General features: G+C 42.4%; 1 protein-coding gene across 1 annotated transcript in view; it reads left to right on the top strand.

Annotated features, from left to right (window-relative positions):
- The window catches only part of LOC121579086 (cyclic nucleotide-gated cation channel beta-1-like), a 98,838-nt gene that overhangs the window by 17,061 nt on the left and 63,411 nt on the right, over nucleotides 1-18,366 (top strand). Inside the window, exons 5-6 of the mRNA XM_041893367.2 lie at nucleotides 4,312-4,408; nucleotides 4,599-4,609. Of these exons, the coding sequence (XP_041749301.1) occupies nucleotides 4,312-4,408; nucleotides 4,599-4,609 (108 nt within the window). The remainder of the gene's footprint in view (nucleotides 1-4,311; nucleotides 4,409-4,598; nucleotides 4,610-18,366) is intronic.

Here is an 18,366-nt window from a genome sequence, read left to right as displayed (position 1 = left end):
GGCCGCCATTCCTTCCAGTTCTCTGCTGCCAATGACTGGAACGAATTGCAAAAATCTCTGAAGCTGGAGACTCTTATCTCCCTCAATAACTTTAAGCATCAGTTGTCAGAGCACCTTACCGATCACTGCACCTGTACACAGCCCATCTGAAATTAGCCCACCCAACTACCTCATCCCTATATTGTTATTTAATTTGCTCTTTTGCACCCCAGTATCTCTATTTGCACATAATCTCTTGCACATCTAGCATTCCAGTGTTAATACTATTGTAATTATTCTGCACTATAGCCTATTTATTGCCTTACCTCCATAACTTGCTACATTTGCACACACTGTATATATATTTTCTGTTGTATTTCTGACTTTATGTTTTTTTTACCCCATATGTAACTCTGTGTTGTTTTTGTTGCACTACTTTGCTTTGTCTTGGCCAGGTCGCAGTTGTAAATGAGAACCTGTTCTCAACTGGCTTACCTGGTTAAATAAAGGTGAAATAAAAAAAAAATAAAAAAAATTACAGACAGAAATACTCCTCAGTTTCATCAGCTGTCCGGGTGGCTGTTCGCTGACGATCCCGAAGGTGAAGAAGACGGATGTGGAGGTCCTGGGCTGGCGTGGTTACACATGGTCTGTGGTTGTGAGGCCGGTTGGACGTACTACTGAGTTCTCTAAAACGACGTTGGAGGTGGCTTATGGTAGAGAAATGAACATTCAAATCTCTGGCAACAGCTCTGTTGGACATTCGTGCAGTCAACATGCCAATTGCACGCTCCTTCAAAACTTGAGACATTTGTGTTATTGTGTTGTGTGACAAAACTGCACATTTTAGAGTGGCCTTTTGCACCTGTGCAGGGGCGGTGTGTTCATTAGGGCGATATGGGCGACGCACTGCCAAACGGAAAAAGGAAGGGATTTTTTTCTAATCAATTATATCACGGCAACAGTAGTTATCAGTGTTCTAATCTAGACGTCTGATCTGCCACTAAATGTCCAATCAGGCTAAAGTCGTGCTTCAAATGCCCCCCTTTGGGGTGATTTCAGTCAGGTTGAAAATCGCCCCAGAAGTCACTCATAGACTCTCATGTAAAAAAAAATGTTTTCAAATATCAGAGCTTTCAATACAATCTCTATGGGTTTCTGAGGGCTTGCACTTACGCGCTTTCGTCATACGTAACATAACCATGAACGTAACTAAGAAAAGAGCGGGTAGCAGCGTCAATCAATTCACGTACTACTATCAAGATGGCTAACGTTCAGTGCAACTCGATTGTCTCTTTGAAAGAAGTTCACATCAAAGACCATTCAAAACGAGCTACTGGAGTGTATGCTAGCGGTCATGAGGGAACATATTGTGGAGGAGGTGAAGTCGGCGAACTTCGTAGCTATCCAAGCTGACGAGACCACGGACGTTTCTACACAGACACAGCTGGTGCTTGTGCTGAGGTACATAGATAGCAACCACAAAGTGCAGGAGCGCTTTTTTGAGTTCCTTCCCATCTCGGAATCAACCTCAGTCTCAATCGCCAGTGTGCTTTTGGAGAGACTGAACGGTATTTTTGCCGACGACGAAAAGTCAAACTGTGGTGCACTGGCACTGTACCAGGTTCTCATGAGCTACAACCTCCAGGAGACGTTCTCTGAGACTGTGACTCTGTTGAACATCCTCATAACTACTCCAATGACAACAGCTGAAGCTGAGAGATGTTTCTCAACTTTGACACGAGTTAAGACATTCCTGCGAAATTCAATGGGCCAGGAACGTCTGAATGCACTGGCCATGCTTTCCATGGAGAGGGAACTAGTCCTCAGCATGCCTGATTTCAATGAGAAAGTCATTGACCGCTTTGCTGCATTGAAAGAGAGAAGAGAACAGTTTCAGTACAAGTAATGTAGCCTCTCTCTCTCTTTGTCCCTCCCTGTCTGTCTCTTTAACACACACACGCCCAAATCAGTTCACAGTTGATGTTGTTTAAAATAGTTATTTTTCATTTTTTTTAAAGTAAAAAAAACAAAATAATCTGTTCATGTTCATTTTTACAAATCTATACAATTGGCCAGAATATGGTTGTTCATATTTACAAATCTATACAATTGGCCAGAATATGGTTGTTCATTTTTACAAAGCCATACAGATAGCTGTGTTTACCTTTTCTAGAAATTATTTTCAAATTCTGTTTTCAGGCAAAATGTCTATCACTGTTCATTTTCACAAATATATACAAGAGGGCAGAATATGGAAGTCTATAAAAATTTCTTATTACCAATAACTTGCATCAATGTTTTCAGTAGCCTCTATCAAAAGCTCCTGCTTGCTTGTTGTGAATTATGCTCAGGTGCACATATTTCCAATTCAACCATGAGGCAAAAAATGTGGTAAAAGCTCTTGTTGATCCTGCAATCTGAACAAATACCAAGATGCTGTATTTTCAGCTGATATTTCATTTGTTTATGGAAATGCATATTGTTTATGCAGTGTTGAGGAATGTGAAAGAACACCCTTGATTATTTTTACTGTGATAACTTATTTTGCTTTTGTAAGCCAACACTTTTGAGATCAGTCAATAAATGCTTCTGGCATTGACTTATATGCTGCCCCTGTCTTCATGTTGTTGCTGGACATATCTTTTTGAAAATGTGTGTAGGTCACCTAAATCATCAGAAAAATTGCCCCCCCTGAGAATTTTTTCAGGAGCCGCCACTGCACCTGTGTAATGATCATGCAGTTTAATCAGCTTCTTGATATGCCACACCTGTCAGGTAGATTAATTATCTTGGCAAAGGAGAAATGCTCACTGACAGGGATGTAAACAAATTTGTGCACACAGTTTGAGAGAAGTAAGCTTTTTGTTCATATGAAACAATTATTTCAGCTCATGGAACTTTACATGTTGCGTTTACATTTTTGTTCACTATACCTTGCTTACAATTTGTGATGAGTCATTGTTTCGCTGCAGAAATAAATAGGCCTATGCTCAAAAATATTAAAGGGAAATGTCAAAATTGTTCAACTTCATATTCATCATCTCCAGCACCACCCCAACATCAACATACTGTATCTGAAAATGGCGCGTTTCTATGTTTTGTAGTAAAAAAAAAAGATAGAGGAAGATAAGTATTTCCAATGACATCATCAATCAATTAGTAGACAATTAGTACGCAACGCCTACTCATGATTGGTTAATATCACATGATGCAAACTGATGATGTCATTGGAAACACTTATCTTCCTCTATCTTTTTTACAAAAAAAACATTGAAACGTATGTTGATGTTGGGGGTGGTACTGGAGATGATGAATATGAAGTTGAAAAATTTTGAAATTTCCCTTTAAAGGCAGTTAGTATGTTATGAATTTCGAGATATGAATTTTCAGGAGAGGGGGAGGGGCACAAACACAAATACAAATCCCCCCCTTTACCCTCAGACTAGCCTCAACTCCTCAGGGCATGGACTCTACTGTACAAGGTGTCGAAAGCGTTCCACAGGGATGCTGGCCCATGTTGATTCCAATGCTTCCCACAGTTGTTGTCAGAAGGCGACAGTGAAATGCGGTAGGTGAAGTGAAACGCAGGACACAGAGCTTTCTGGAAACGTACTTTACTCGAAAGTAACCAGAGAAGAAAAACAATCTCCAACATAGGAGGAATAAACGACCCGCACACGAACACTGCCGATGACGAAATACAATAACACACAACACACAATGCACGACATAGGGTTAAATAGGGAATACAAACAACATAATGGGGAACAGGTGTACACAATCAGGACAAAACAAGTCAAACACCGAAACATAGATCGTGGCAGCTAGTACTCCGGGGACGACGAACGCCGAAGCCTGCCTGAGCAAGGAGGAGGAGCAGCCTCGGCTGATTCCGTGACAGTTGTGTCAAGTTGGCTGGATGTCCTTTGGGTGGTGGACCATTCTTGATACACATGGGAAACTGTTGAGCATGAACAACGTAGCAGCGTTGCAGTTCTTGACACAAACCGGTGGCACCTACTACCATACCCCGTTCAAAGGCACTTAAATATTTTGTCTCGCACATTCACCCACTGAATGGCACACATAAACAATCCATGTCTCAATTGTCTCAAGGCTTGTCTCAATCCTTCTTTAACCTGTCTCCTACCCTTAATCTACACTGATTTTAAGTGGATTTAACAAGTGGCTTCAATAAGGGATTATAGCTTTCACCTCAATTCACCTGGTCAGTCTATGTAATTTAACGTTTTGTATATATTGTCTCTAACTATTTTAACCCCAACCCCCCCCCCAACCCCCCCCCTCTCTCTCTCCATCTCTGTGTAGTGGTGAGGCTGGAGTGTTGACATGGATCACCCATGGTTTTGCTAATTCTCTTCCCCAGCCTGCTGGGACACCCCGGCTAGGCAGAGCCCACACTGAGGTAAGCGCTTTGATATATCGTCATAGCACTAGATACTAGTGTTGGTGGATTTCTAATTGATGAGGAATGGAGAAGATCCACTACAGATTTGTGTTAACGTTACTGCAGGATCGTGTTGAGTTCAATCTCGCTGTGCCATGTGTGACTCTGTTCTCTGTTTATCCTTATCCTTCACCCCTCCACCAAACAGGAGGAGAACAGGTACAGAACTACTGTGTGTGTGTGAGTGTGTGTGTGTGTGCATTTTCCAGAGGTAATGTACTAATGAGTGTTGTAAAAGAGTGCTCAACAGTGAGTAAATAGTCTCACACTGATTAATACTATGCTACGCTCAGTGCTTAATTTGTAAATTGGGAGGTGCTGGAACACATAGTTTTTATACCTCACAAATTATCTAAATGACTACTTTGATACTGACAAACTGATAATCTGAGAAGAAAAAAAGCGACCTTGTCTTGAATCCATCAATAGCCTAGGTGTGTGGAGATATACATACTGTAAAATAATTATAGTCCTAAAAAAGCTTTCCAGTTTCACTGACTCACCCAATGATGCGCAGCTCACTCACCGGCGATGGCTGATGCCCATGTCAAAAGCCTCTATCTTGTTTTACTTTGTAAAACAATACTGTTCGCTCCATAGGCCTATTTGGAAGTTGATAACATATTTGGTAGCCTACAGGCAGATTAGTCTTCTCTTTTCAGCAGGAGTCTTTTTTTCTTTTCTTTTTTTTCTCTCATTTAGCAGACGCTCTTATCCAGAGCGACTTACAGTTAGTGAATGCATACATTTTTCATACTGGCCCCCCATGAGAATCGAACCCACAACCCTGGCGTTGCAAACGCCATACTCTACCAACTGAGCTACACGGGGCCCACATTTGCTTTCCAATCTGTGTTTTCCCACGATTGTAATTTATTTGAAATATTACTGTATGCTGTTCACTGACAGATTTGCAGCGCGTTCCCAACTGTAGGCATGCCTCGTGATTGGGTTACACCAAAAAGTTATACAGCTGCACCATCGAGAGCATCTTGACTGCCTACATCACCACTTGGTATGGCAATTGCACCGCCCTTGACCGCAAAGCTCTACAAAGGGTGGTGCGGACAGCCCAGTACACTGGCTGAGCTCCCTGCCATCCAGGACCTCTATATCAGGCGGTGTCAGAGGAAGAGCTGAAAAATTGCCAAAGACTCCAGCCACCCAATTCATAGACTGTTCACTCTGCTACCGTCTGTTGGTCCGAGAGCATCGGCTCGGAAAATACTTTCTGCTTCCTTGGAGCCAGGGTGGGTGACATTACCCGGGAACTTACGTTCATCCTAAACCGAAACCCTGAGCTGCACACGGTGGTCATGCATGTCGGTACTAACAACATCGGGCTGCAGTAATGGGGGGAGTTGAGACAGTATTTCGAATACCTGAGGGAAAAGCTATTGGCTACTGACAAGCGGATTATCTTTTCTGGACTTATTCCTTTCACCCAAACAGCAGAGGAGCTAGGATGCTGAGTGCTAATATCGAAGAGGTACTACAAAAATGGTGGGATATCAGTCCTTGCCAGCACCACATATTACACAGGTTTTAAAGTCTCTGCACTGGCTGCCTATGATTTTTAGAATTCGTTTTAAGTTTCTTCTGTTGGTTTTTAAATCAATACACTAGTGTGCACCCCAATACATGTCAGACATGCTTTTTAGTTATGTACCCAGTAGGTCCCTCAGATCCTCTGGCACTGGCCTTTTAACACTAGAACCGCCTGGCCTTTCAGCATATAAATACCTGCTGGAGAACGTTGCCGGGCGTCACCATTATCATATGCATCAGATGCATATCAACTCGCAAGGTGCAGCAAACATAAGCAACAACGCTTGATAAATAGTGCATAAACTATTGTAAAGGATGAATTGCATGAAAAAATATTTGTGGAAATATATCAATTAAAAAAATAACAACAATAGTTATTTGTTTAGATAGATTCAAGGATATGTTTTGTATACAGTGGGGGGAAAAAAGTATTTAGTCAGCCACCAATTGTGCAAGTTCTCCCACTTAAAAAGATGAGAGAGGCCTGTAATTTTCATCATAGGTACACGTCAACTATGACAGACAAAATGAGGAAAAAAAATCCAGAAAATCACATTGTAGGATTTTTAATGATTTTATTTGCAAATTATGGTGGAAAATAAGTATTTGGTCAATAACAAAAGTTTCTCAATACTTTGTTATATACCCTTTGTTGGCAATGACACAGGTCAAACGTTTTCTGTAAGTCTTCACAAGGTTTTCACACACTGTTGCTGGTATTTTGGCCCATTCCTCCATGCAGATCTCCTCTAGAGCAGTGATGTTTTGGGGCTGTCGCTGGGCAACACGGACTTTCAACTCCCTCCAAAGATTTTCTATGGGGTTGAGATCTGGAGACTGGCTAGGCCACTCCAGGACCTTGAAATGCTTCTTACGAAGCCACTCCTTCGTTGCCCGGGCGGTGTGTTTGGGATCATTGTCATGCTGAAAGACCCAGCCACGTTTCATCTTCAATGCCCTTGCTGATGGAAGGAGGTTTTCACTCAAAATCTCACGATACATGGCCCCATTCATTCTTTCCTTTACACGGATCAGTCGTCCTGGTCCCTTTGCAGAAAAACAGCCCCAAAGCATGATGTTTCCACCCCCATGCTTCACAGTAGGTATGGTGTTCTTTGGATGCAACTCAGCATTCTTTGTCCTCCAAACACGACGAGTTTTTACCAAAAAGTTATATTTTGGTTTCATCTGACCATATGACATTCTCCCAATCCTCTTCTGGATCATCCAAATGCACTCTAGCAAACTTCAGACGGGCCTGGACATGTACTGGCTTAAGCAGGGGGACATTTCTTGCACTGCAGGATTTGAGTCCCTGGCGGCGTAGTGTGTTACTGATGGTAGGCTTTGTTACTTTGGTCCCAGCTCTCTGCAGGTCATTCACTAGGTCCCCCTGTGTGGTTCTGGGATTTTTGCTCACCGTTCTTGTGATCATTTTGACCCCACGGGGTGAGATCTTGCGTGGAGCCCCAGATCGAGGGGAGATTATCAGTGGTCTTGTATGTCTTCCATTTCCTAATGATTGCTCCCACAGTTGATTTCTTCAAACCAAGCTGCTTACCTATTGCAGATTCAGTCTTCCCAGCCTGGTGCAGGTCTACAATTTTGTTTCTGGTGTCCTTTGACAGCTCTTTGGTCTTGGCCATAGTGGAGTTTGGAGTGTGATTGTTTGAGGTTGTGGACAGGTGTCTTTTATACTGATAACAAGTTCAAACAGGTGCCATTAATACAGGTAACGAGTGGAGGACAGAGGAGCCTCTTAAAGAAGAAGTTACAGGTCTGTGAGAGCCAGAAATCTTGCTTGTTTGTAGGTGACCAAATACTTATTTTCCACCATAATTTGCAAATAAATTCATAAAAAATCCTACAATGTGATTTTCTGGATTTTTATTTCTAAATGTGTCTGTCATAGTTGACGTGTACCTATGATGAAAATTACAGGCCTCTCTCATCTTTTTAAGTGGGAGAACTTGCACAATTGGTGGCTGACTAAATACTTTTTTTCCCCACTGTAAGTCTACAAAGTCCTAGAAAAAACAAAGGCCTATAGCCTATTTTATTTTCCCTTCCAATAAAAAAATTACAGTGTAATCCATTTGATCAACTTTATTTGTAGATTCCATTAGTAATAGAGTTATAGTAATTAATAAAGTCCAATTACAGTTTATTTTGAGAAACAAAAAATACACTGCTCAAAAAAATAAAGGGAACACTTAAACAACACAATGTAACTCCAAGTCAATCACACTTCTGTGAAATCAAACTGTCCACTTAGGAAGCAACACTGATTGACAATACATTTCACATGCTGTTGTGCAAATGGAATAGACAACAGGTGGAAATTATAGGTAATTAGCAAGACACCCCCAATAAAGGACTGGTTTTGCAGGTGGTGACTACAGACCACTTCTCAGTTCCCATGCTTCCTGGCTGATGTTTTGGTCACTTTTGAATGCTGGCGGTGCTTTCACTCTAGTGGTAGCATGAGATGGAGTCTACAACCCTCACAAGTGGCTCAGGTAGTGCAGCTCATCCAGGATGGCACATCAATGCGAGCTGTGGCAAGAAGGTTTGCTGTGTCTGTCAGCGTAGTGTCCAGAGCATGGAGGCGCTACCAGGAGACAGGCCAGTACATCAGGAGACGTGGAGGAGGCCGTAGGAGGGCAACAACCCAGCAGCAGGACTGCTACCTCCGCCTTTGTGCAAGGAGGAGCAGGAGGAGCACTGCCAGAGCCCTGCAAAATGACCTCCAGCAGGCCACAAATGTGCATGTGTCTGCTCAAACGGTCAGAAACAGACTCCATGAGGGTGGTGTGAGGGCCCGACGTCCACAGGTGGGGGTTGTGCTTACAGTCCAACACCGTGCAGGACGTTTGGCATTTGCCAGAGAACACCAAGATTGGCAAATTCGCCACTGGCACCCTGTGCTCTTCACAGATGAAAGCAGGTTCACACTGAGCACATGTGACAGTCGTGACAGAGTCTGGAGACACCGTGGAGAACGTTCTGCTGCCTGCAACATCCTCCATCATGACCGGTTTGGCGGTGGGTCAGTCATGGTGTGGGGTGGCATTTCTTTGGGGGGCCGCACAGCCCTCCATGTGCTCGCCAGAGGTAGCCTGACTGCCATTAGGTACCGAGATGAGATCCTCAGACCCCGTGTGAGACCATATGCTGGTGCGGTTGGTCCTGGGTTCCTCCTAATGCAAGACAATGCTAGACCTCATGTGGCTGGAGTGTGTCAGCAGTTCCTGCAAGAGGAAGGCATTGATGCTATGGACTGGCCCGCCCGTTCCCCAGACCTGAATCCAATTGAGCACATCTGGGACATCATGTCTCGCTCCATCCACCAACGCCACGTTGCACCACAGACTGTCCAGGAGTTGGTGGATGCTTTAGTCCAGGTCTGGGAGGAGATCCCTCAGGAGACCATCCGTCACCTCATCTGGAGCATGCCCAGGCGTTGTAGGGAGGTCATACAGGCACGTGGAGGCCACACACACTACTGAGCCTCATTTTGACTTGTTTTAAGGACATTATATCAAAGTTGGATCAGCCTGTAGTGTGGTTTTCCACTTTAATTTTGAGGGTGACTCCAAATCCAGACCTCCATGGGTTGATACATTTGATTTCCATTGATAATTTTTGTGTGATTTTGTTGTCAGCACATTCAACTATGTAAAGACAAAAGTATTTAATAAGATTATTTCATTCATTCAGATCTAGGATGTGTTATTTTAGTGTTCCCTTAATTTTTTTGAGCAATGTATAATAATATAACCAGCCAGGTGCACCGGTGAAATTATTTAATGTATTCCTAAACAAAAGCACCAGTGTATGAACAATTGTAAAGGATGAATTGCATAAATAAATACAGTGCATTCGGAAAGTATTCAGACTCCTTGAATTATATCACATTTTGTTACAGCCTCATTCTAAAATGGATTAAATTGTTTTTTTCCCCTCATCAATCTACACACAATACCCCATAATGACACAGCAAAAACAGTTTTTTAGAATTTCTTGCTAATTTATCAATAAAAAAACGGATATCAAATTTACATAAGTATTCAGACCCTTTACTCAGTACTTTGTTAAAGCACCTTTGGCAGAGATTACAGCCTCATCAAGACTTCTTGGGTATGACGCTACAAGCTTGGCACACCTGTATTTGGGGAGTTTCTCCCATTCTTCTCTGTAGATCCTCTCAAGCTCTGTCAAGTTGGATGGGGAGCGTCGCTGCACAGCTATTTTAATGTCTCTCCAGAGAGGTTCGATGGGGTTCAAGTCCGGGCTCTGGCTGAGCCACTCAAGGACATTTAGAGACTTGTCCCAAAGCCACTTCTGCGTTGTCTTGGCTGTGTGCTTAGGGTCGTTGTCCTGTTGGAAGGTGAACCTTCACCTCAGTCTGAGATCCTGAGCACTCTGGAGCAGGTTTTCATCAAGGATATCTCTGTACTTTGCTCCGTTCATCTTTCCCTCGATCCTGACTAGTCTCCCAGGCACTGCTGCTGAAAACCATCCCCACAGCATGATGCTGCCACCATCATGCTTCACCGTAGGGATAGTGCCAGGTTTCCTCCAGATGTGACGCTTGGCATTCAGGCAAAATAGTTCAATCTTGGTTTCATCAGACCAAAGAATCTTGTTTCTCATGGTCTGAGAGTCTTAAGGTGCCTTTTAGCAAACTCCAAGCCGGCTGTCATGTGCCTTTTACTGAGGAGTGGCTTCCGTCTGGCCACTCTACCATGAAGGCCTGATTGGTGGAGTGCTGCAGAGATGGTTGTCCTTCTGGAAGATTCTCTCATCTCCACAGAGCAACTCTGGAGCTCTGTGAGAGTGACCATTGGGTTCTTGGTCACCTCCCTGTCTAAGGCCCTTCTACCCCGATTGCTCAGTTTGGCCAGGCGGCCAGCTCTAGGAAGAGTCTCGGTGGTTCTTTGGGACCTTCAATGCTGCAGAATTTTTTTGGTACTCTTCCCCAGATCTGTGCCTCGACACAATCCTGTCTCTGAGCTCTCCGGGCCATTCCTTCGACCTCATGGCTTGGTTTTTGCTCTGACATGCACTGTCATTTATGGGACCTTATACAGATAGGTGTGTGCCTTTCCAAATCATGTCAAATCAATTGAGTTGACCACAGGTGGACTCCTATCAAGTTGTAGAAACATCTCAAGGATGATCAATGGAAACAGGATGCACCTGAGCTCAATTTCGAATCTCATAGCAAAGGGTCTGAATACTTATGTATATATATTTTTTTATATATAAACCTGTTTTCGCTTTGTCTTTATGGGGTATTGTGTGTAGATTGATGAGGAAAAAAATGTATTGAATCCATTTTAGAATAAGGCTGTAACGTAACAAAATGTGGAAAAAGGGAAGGGGTCTGAATACTTTCTGAATGCACTGTATTTGTGGAAATATATTAATGACAAGATATAAAAACAGTCATTTGTTGATTGTATCGGACACTGTATTGTGCCCTTATAAGCGTGCCTTTACACATGAATCAATCTCGTCTTCTCTTTATGCTTTGGGTCCACAGTCAGCACACAGCTTCTGTCACACTCTAATCTGTTTCACCTGTCTTGTGCTTGTCTCCACCTCTCACCAGGAGTCTCCCATTTTTCCCCATTATCCCCTGTGTATTTATACTTACGTTTTCTGTTTGTCTGTTGCCAGTTCGTCAGGTCGTACCAGCGTGTTTTTTCTCGTTTTCCTGTTTCTCAAGTTTTTGTTTTTAGTCTTCCCGGTTCTGACCCTTCTGCCTGTCCTGATCCTGCCTGTCATCCTGTACCTGCCTGACTTTCCTGGATTACGAACCTCTGCCTACCCTCGACCTGCCTTTTGCCTGCCCTCTGTGTTAAAATAAACATTCTGAGATTCAAACTATCTGCCTCCTGTGTCTGCACCTGAGTCGTGATTGCTTCGGGGCTTTGTGTGAGCAAGCCCCACAAACAAATCGGTTGCACTGCACATAGTTTTCATGGGCCTTGTTTCTTGTGCACCTGCCGCAGGTGTCGCATAATCTCTCTGAAGCGGTTACGTGGTATGGTCTCAGAAAAAGTCCACTCCATACCTATCAGACCAAAATTACTCCACATCCATGCTCTTTCCGCCGTATGCGGAGTTCATCCATAGACATGTCCCACCTACTATTTCCTTTTCTGAGCCCATGAGCAACAGAACAATCTCTGATGTGCTACAACATCTGCATGTCACATAAACACCTCACTCTTTACCACCCAAACCATGCCATCCCTCCCAGACTCCTGTCCGTAGCATTTTGGATCATCTTCTCAGTTGGTTCTGTTCTGGTTTTTCTGTGGTGAGGCTCAGGCATCGGAGGCAGAGGCTCGAAGTCAACATCAGAATCAGATGAAGACTCTTCATCAGCAACATCAATTTCAAGCTTAATATCTGATCCTTCATCCGACTCCAACTCATCTAAATTCTGCAGCATTTGCAAAGCTGTAGGTGCGTCCATTCATTTGGTTCGGCTTGCCATTGTGAACTACACACTTTGTACATTGTACTCAGTGTCACCAAGGGGAAATTCTATACAATTTCCAGCCTTTCATAATAAAATAATTAGACCGCCCACAACGCCCACAATTCTTCATCAAAATTACACTATTGTTCTAAATTCAATCATCCTCTTCACCTTCATCATTCAGATCAGTGAAGTCACATGCACCGTTATCAGTTTCTATCTGGTATCTATTGCCCATTAATCCATTGACGACAGAATATTTATTATGTTACTCATTTTTGCTTAGTAGCCAGAGCAATACTGCCAGGCAAGTGGTCATGTGCTGAATGTATGGACAGCACAGATATTCTTGGAAAAAGTGAAATTTGGAAATAGAGCTGCACCTCTTGAATTATGAGAGTTATCTGACAAAGATAAGTGTAATAGAAACTGCAGAATATGCTCATCAGATTATTGTCAATTTAATCTTGTCTATACACGAACTCTTATGTGTGAAATTAATTTATGTTTAGTTTCGATGGGCCGGCTGTGCAGGCTGACTGGCATTGTTTGTTTCCTGCTCATAAAGTTGAATAGTCAATAGTAAATAAACAGTAAATAAACAGCTTCTTTTTACAAAGTAAAACGTAAAAGAGAATGGTATCAAACCCTCAAGGCGCACTTATTAACATGAGCGCCAACGCTGATAAACAGGCATAACACAAACTCATCATTACACTATTGTTGTTCTAAATTAAATCAACATCTTCACCATTATTCAGTGAGGCCTAATTTAAATTAAATTGTGAAGTAAGGTGCACAATTATCGCCCATTCATCCATTTGTCATTCATTCAGTGAGGAAAGAGAGACGCATTAGCGCCTGGCTGGGTACCAACGTCCTTCAGCACATTGTCTTGGCGGGTTAAGTTAGGAATAGGTGTGAAGAAAAACTGGTAAAAAAGGCTCTAAATACTTTTCTGTTTGTGATTTCAAAATTCTGACAAATAAGCAGTGTAAAATACAAATATTTAGTAAAAGTCAGGGAAGGAGCATTGCAATGTCTGAAAAGTGCCATATAAATAAACCTTCATTTGATTTGATTTTAACAGGTAACCCTCATTAACTCTTGTTTTAATCCACATCCTCGTTCGAGGCATAGGTCTAATGGTTTAGTTCTAGGCGATCTTGTATGTGTTCCAAATCAAGCCAACTCCATGGTATTTTCTAATAGGGGGGTTACCTGCTGAACATGGCATGTTCGTATTAGAAACTCCATCTGATCTGAAATCCCGCAGCTGATTCATGTAAATGACAGAAGTTTGATATTTAAAATGTATCTTATTGTAACTCTTGCTTCTCAAACCAAAGCAGACATTCTGGTTATAACTGAATCTTGGCTAAATAAGTATATGCCAGACTCTGATGTGTCTCTGACTGGTTATAATGTTTTTAGATCTCTAGTTTTAAATGTGGGCCTTGGTAATAATGCCCATCTGACGCTAGTGGGAATTGATCGCCCTACTTCTGCCTCCTTATGTGTTCTAAGCAAATTGTCTGACCTGCTGTCTAACTATGCTAAATCCGAATTATTAATCGTGGGTGATCTTAATCTGGATTGGTTGATGCCAGTATCTGATAGGTTGAAAGATATTTGTACTGAGCAACAGTATACTGAACCTAACGCAACACATAAAGTGTTGGTCCGATGTTTAATGAGCTGAAATAAAAGATCCCCAAAATGTTCCATATGCACAAAAAGCTTATTTCTCTCAAATTATGTTCACAAATATGTTTACATCCCTGTTAGTGAGCATTTCTCCTTTGCCAAGACAATCCATCCACCTGACAGGTGTGGCATATCAAGAAGCTGATTAAATCGTATGATCATTATTACCTTGTGCTGGGGACAATAAAAGGCCACTCTAAAATGTGCAGTTTTGTCACACAACACAATGCCACAGACATCTCAGGTTTTAAGGGAGCGTGCAATGGGCATGCTGACTGCAGAAATGTCCACCAGAGCTGTTGCCAGAGAATTGAATGTGCATTTATCTACCATAAGCCACCTCCAACGTCATTTTAGAGAATTTGGCAGTACATCCAACCGGCCTCAAAAACCGCAGAGCATCTTTCACCACGTCAGCCCAGGACATCCACATCTGCCTTCTTCACCTGCGGGATCGTCTGAGACCAGCCACCCGGACAGCTGATGAAATTGTGAGTTTGCACAACCAAATAATTTCTGCACAAACTGTCAGAAATCGTCTCAGGGAAGCTCATCTGCATGCTCATCGTCCTCACCAGGGTCTTGACCTGACTGCAGTTCAGCGTTGTAACCGACTTCAATGGGCAAATGCTCACCTTCGATGGCCACTGGCATGCTGGACAAGTGTGCTCTTCACGGATGAATCCCGGTTTCAACTGTACCGGGCAGATGGCAGACAGTGTGTATGGCGTCATGTAGGTGAGCAGATTGCTGATGTCAACGTTGTGAACAGAGTGCCCCATGGTGGCGGTGGGGTTATGGTATGGGCAGGCATAAGCTACGGACAACGAACACAATTGCATTTTATCAATGGCCATTTGAATGCACAGATATACCGTGACGAGATCCTGAGGCCCATTGTCGTGCCATTCATCCCCCTGCCATCACCTCATGTTTCAGTATTATAATGAATGGCCTCATGTCGCAAGGATCTGTACATAATTGCTCGAAGCTGAAAATGTCACAGTTCTTCCATGGCCTGCATACTCACCAGACATGTCACCCATTCAGCATGTTTGGGATAATCTGGATCGACGTTTACGACAGCGTGTTCCAGTTCCCGCCAATATCCAGCAACTTCGCACAGCAATTGAAGAGGAATGGGACAACATTCCAAATGCCGAAATCAACAGCCTGATCAACTCTATCAGAAGGAGATGTGTCACGATGCATGAGGCAAATGGTGCTCACACCAGATACTGACTGGTTTTCTGATCCACGCCCCTACCTTTTTTAAAAAGGTATCTGTGACCAAGAGATGCATACTGTGGCTTGCGAAAGTATTCAACCCCTTGGAATTTTTCCTATGTTGTTGATTTACACAACATGCCTACCACTTTGAAGATGCAAAATATTTTTATTTGTGAAACAAACAAGAAATAAGTCAAAAAAACTGAAAAACTGAAAACTTGAGTGTGCATAACTATTCACCCTTTGGGGGACAAAGTCAATACTTTGTAGAGCCAGCTTTTGCATCAATTACAGCTGCAAGTCTCTTGGGGTATGTCTCTATAAGCTTGGCACATCTAGCCACTGGGATTTTTGCCCATTCTTCAAGGCAAAACTGCTCCAGCTCCTTCAAGTTGGATGGGTTCCGCTGGTGTACAGCAATCTTTAAGTAATACCACAGATTCTCAATTGAATTGAGGTCTGTGCTTTGACTAGGCCATTCCAAGACATTTAAATGTTTCCCCTTAATCCATTCAAGTGTTGCTTTAGCAGTATGCTTAGGGTCATTGTCGTGCTGGAAGGTGAACCTCCGTCCCAGTCTCAAATCTCTGGAAGACTGAAACAGGTTTCCCTCAAGAATTTCCCTGTATTTAGCACCATCCATCATTCCTTCAATTCTGACCAGTTTCCCAGTCCCTGCCAATAAAAAACATCCCCACAGCATGATGCTGCCACCACCATGCTTCACTGTGGGGATGGTGTTCTCGGGGTGATGAGAGGTGTTGGGTTTGCGCCAGACACAGCGTTTTCCTTGATGGTCAAAAAGCTCAATTTTAGTCTCATCTGACCAGAGTACCTTCTTCCATATGTTCGGGGAGTCTCCCACATGGCTTTCGGCGAACACCAAACGTGTTTGCTTATTTTTTTCTGTAAGCAATGGCTTTATTCTGGCCACTCTTCTGTAAAGCCCAGCTCTGTGGAGTGTTTGGCTTAAAGTGGTCCTATGGACAGATACTCCAATCTCCACTGTGGAGCTTTGCAGCTCCTTCAGGGTTACCTTTGGTCTCTTTGTTGCCTCTCTGATTAATGCCCTCCTTGCCTGGTCCGTGAGTTTTTGTGGGCGACCATCTCTTGGCAGGTTTGTTGTGGTGCCATATTCTTTCAATTTTTTAATAATGGATTGAATGGTGCTCCGTGGGACGTTCAAAGTTTCTGATATTTTTTTATAACCCAACCCTGATCTGTACTTCTCCACAACTTTGTCCCTGACTTGTTTGGAGAGCTCCTTGGTCTTCATGGTGCCGCTTGCTTGGTGGTGCCCCTTGCTTAGTGGTGTTGCAGACTCTGGGGCCTTTCAGAACAGGTGTATATACTGAGATCACGTGACAGATCATGTGACACTTAGATTGCATGTGACTTCTGAAGGTAATTGGTTGCACCAGATCTTATTTAGGGGCTTCATAGCAAAGGTGGTGAATACATATGCATGCACCACTTTTCTGTTATTTTTTTTATTTCACTTCACCAATTTGGACTATTTTGTGTATGTCCATTACATGAAATCCAAATAAAAATCAATTTAAATTACAGGTTGTAATGCAACAAAATAGGGAAAACGCCAAGGGGGATGAATACTTTTGCAAGGCACTGTATCTGTATTCCCAGTCATGTGAAATCCATAGATTACGGCCAAATTAATTTATTTCAATTGAATGATTTCCTTATATAAACTGTAGTTCAGTGAAATCTTTGAAATTGTTACGTTTATATTTGTGTTTTTTACATTGTATAAAAGTAGAGACTCAGAGGTACAAAAAATGTATATCATACACTACAGTTGAGGAACAATGGGAAGGTAATTCTGCTTTGAACGTTGATAAACTTGTAACCCCACTTTTGAGAAAATGTCCCTTGAATGTTTTGGTCACCTACTGGAGAACTCTTCTTTGTCTACCCCCATTCAGCATTGTTCACACCCTCTTAAGCCTTAGCCCCACCCATCTCTTTAAGTATTCACATGTGAGGCCATGTGCTAAACAGAGTGAGTACGGTAGTGTACTAAACAACCAAAGATTTCAAGACTAAAGGCTGGTTTATGCTAAATCTATCGACATGTCTGTAGACAGTTTTTGCAGTGACATCATGAACATTCTATTGTCGTCCGACATCGTTATGAAAAAGTATAAACACAAAAACGACAGGCTGCATGACATCGGCAGCCTGGTGGTCCAAAATAGCATAATTGGTGTATTCTAACACCAATAAACCCATCCGTTTAAAAATGAATTCAATATATGTAAATCTAGTAAACCAGGCAACTAAAAGCAACTTTCTAAACAATGTTTTGAATCATTTCTAGCTTGTTAGCTAGCCAGTTAACATTAAGTTAGCTGGCTAGCCAGTTCAAATAATGACCATATCATATAGCTGACAACGTCTTAACTTTAGCTAATTTGTATTCATTATTACAGGAAAATAAACTCACTATAAGATCATTATTTACAAGTTAATGGTGAGGTAATTACAGAAAATAGCTTACGGTTGTGAGTGTGATTAAATAAAAGCAGGGCATTCTACCGGAGAATTTTAGAACTTGGACACTGTCTCGTTGTAGGCCTAATGTTATATTCTAATTTGACTTTGGTGCAGGTCATGTTGTTCTTCACATTACCGTCTCTGGTAAACACACACTATATCAAATAAAGTCTAAGTTTATTTGTCACATGCACAGGATACAGAAGGTGTAAATGGTACTGTGAAATGGTGACTTGCATAGTGAAGTCTTTTGTTTAGACATGTAGCAAGCTGGGTAGTTAGCTAAACAATTAACTATAATCCTAACTCTTAACGTTACTACCCTGCATGAATCTGCAGGTAGCTAAACAACTTTTGTGCAAAATTAGAAATGTATAATATCTGAAAATGTAGCTAGCTAGACTCTCTTACCCGTATACAT

This window comes from Coregonus clupeaformis, unplaced genomic scaffold, assembly GCF_020615455.1.
Source record: "Coregonus clupeaformis isolate EN_2021a unplaced genomic scaffold, ASM2061545v1 scaf0091, whole genome shotgun sequence".
Taxonomy (NCBI): Eukaryota; Metazoa; Chordata; class Actinopteri; order Salmoniformes; family Salmonidae; genus Coregonus; species Coregonus clupeaformis.
Note: the sequence above shows the minus strand (reverse complement) of the source record. Positions and strands in the feature narration are given on the sequence as shown.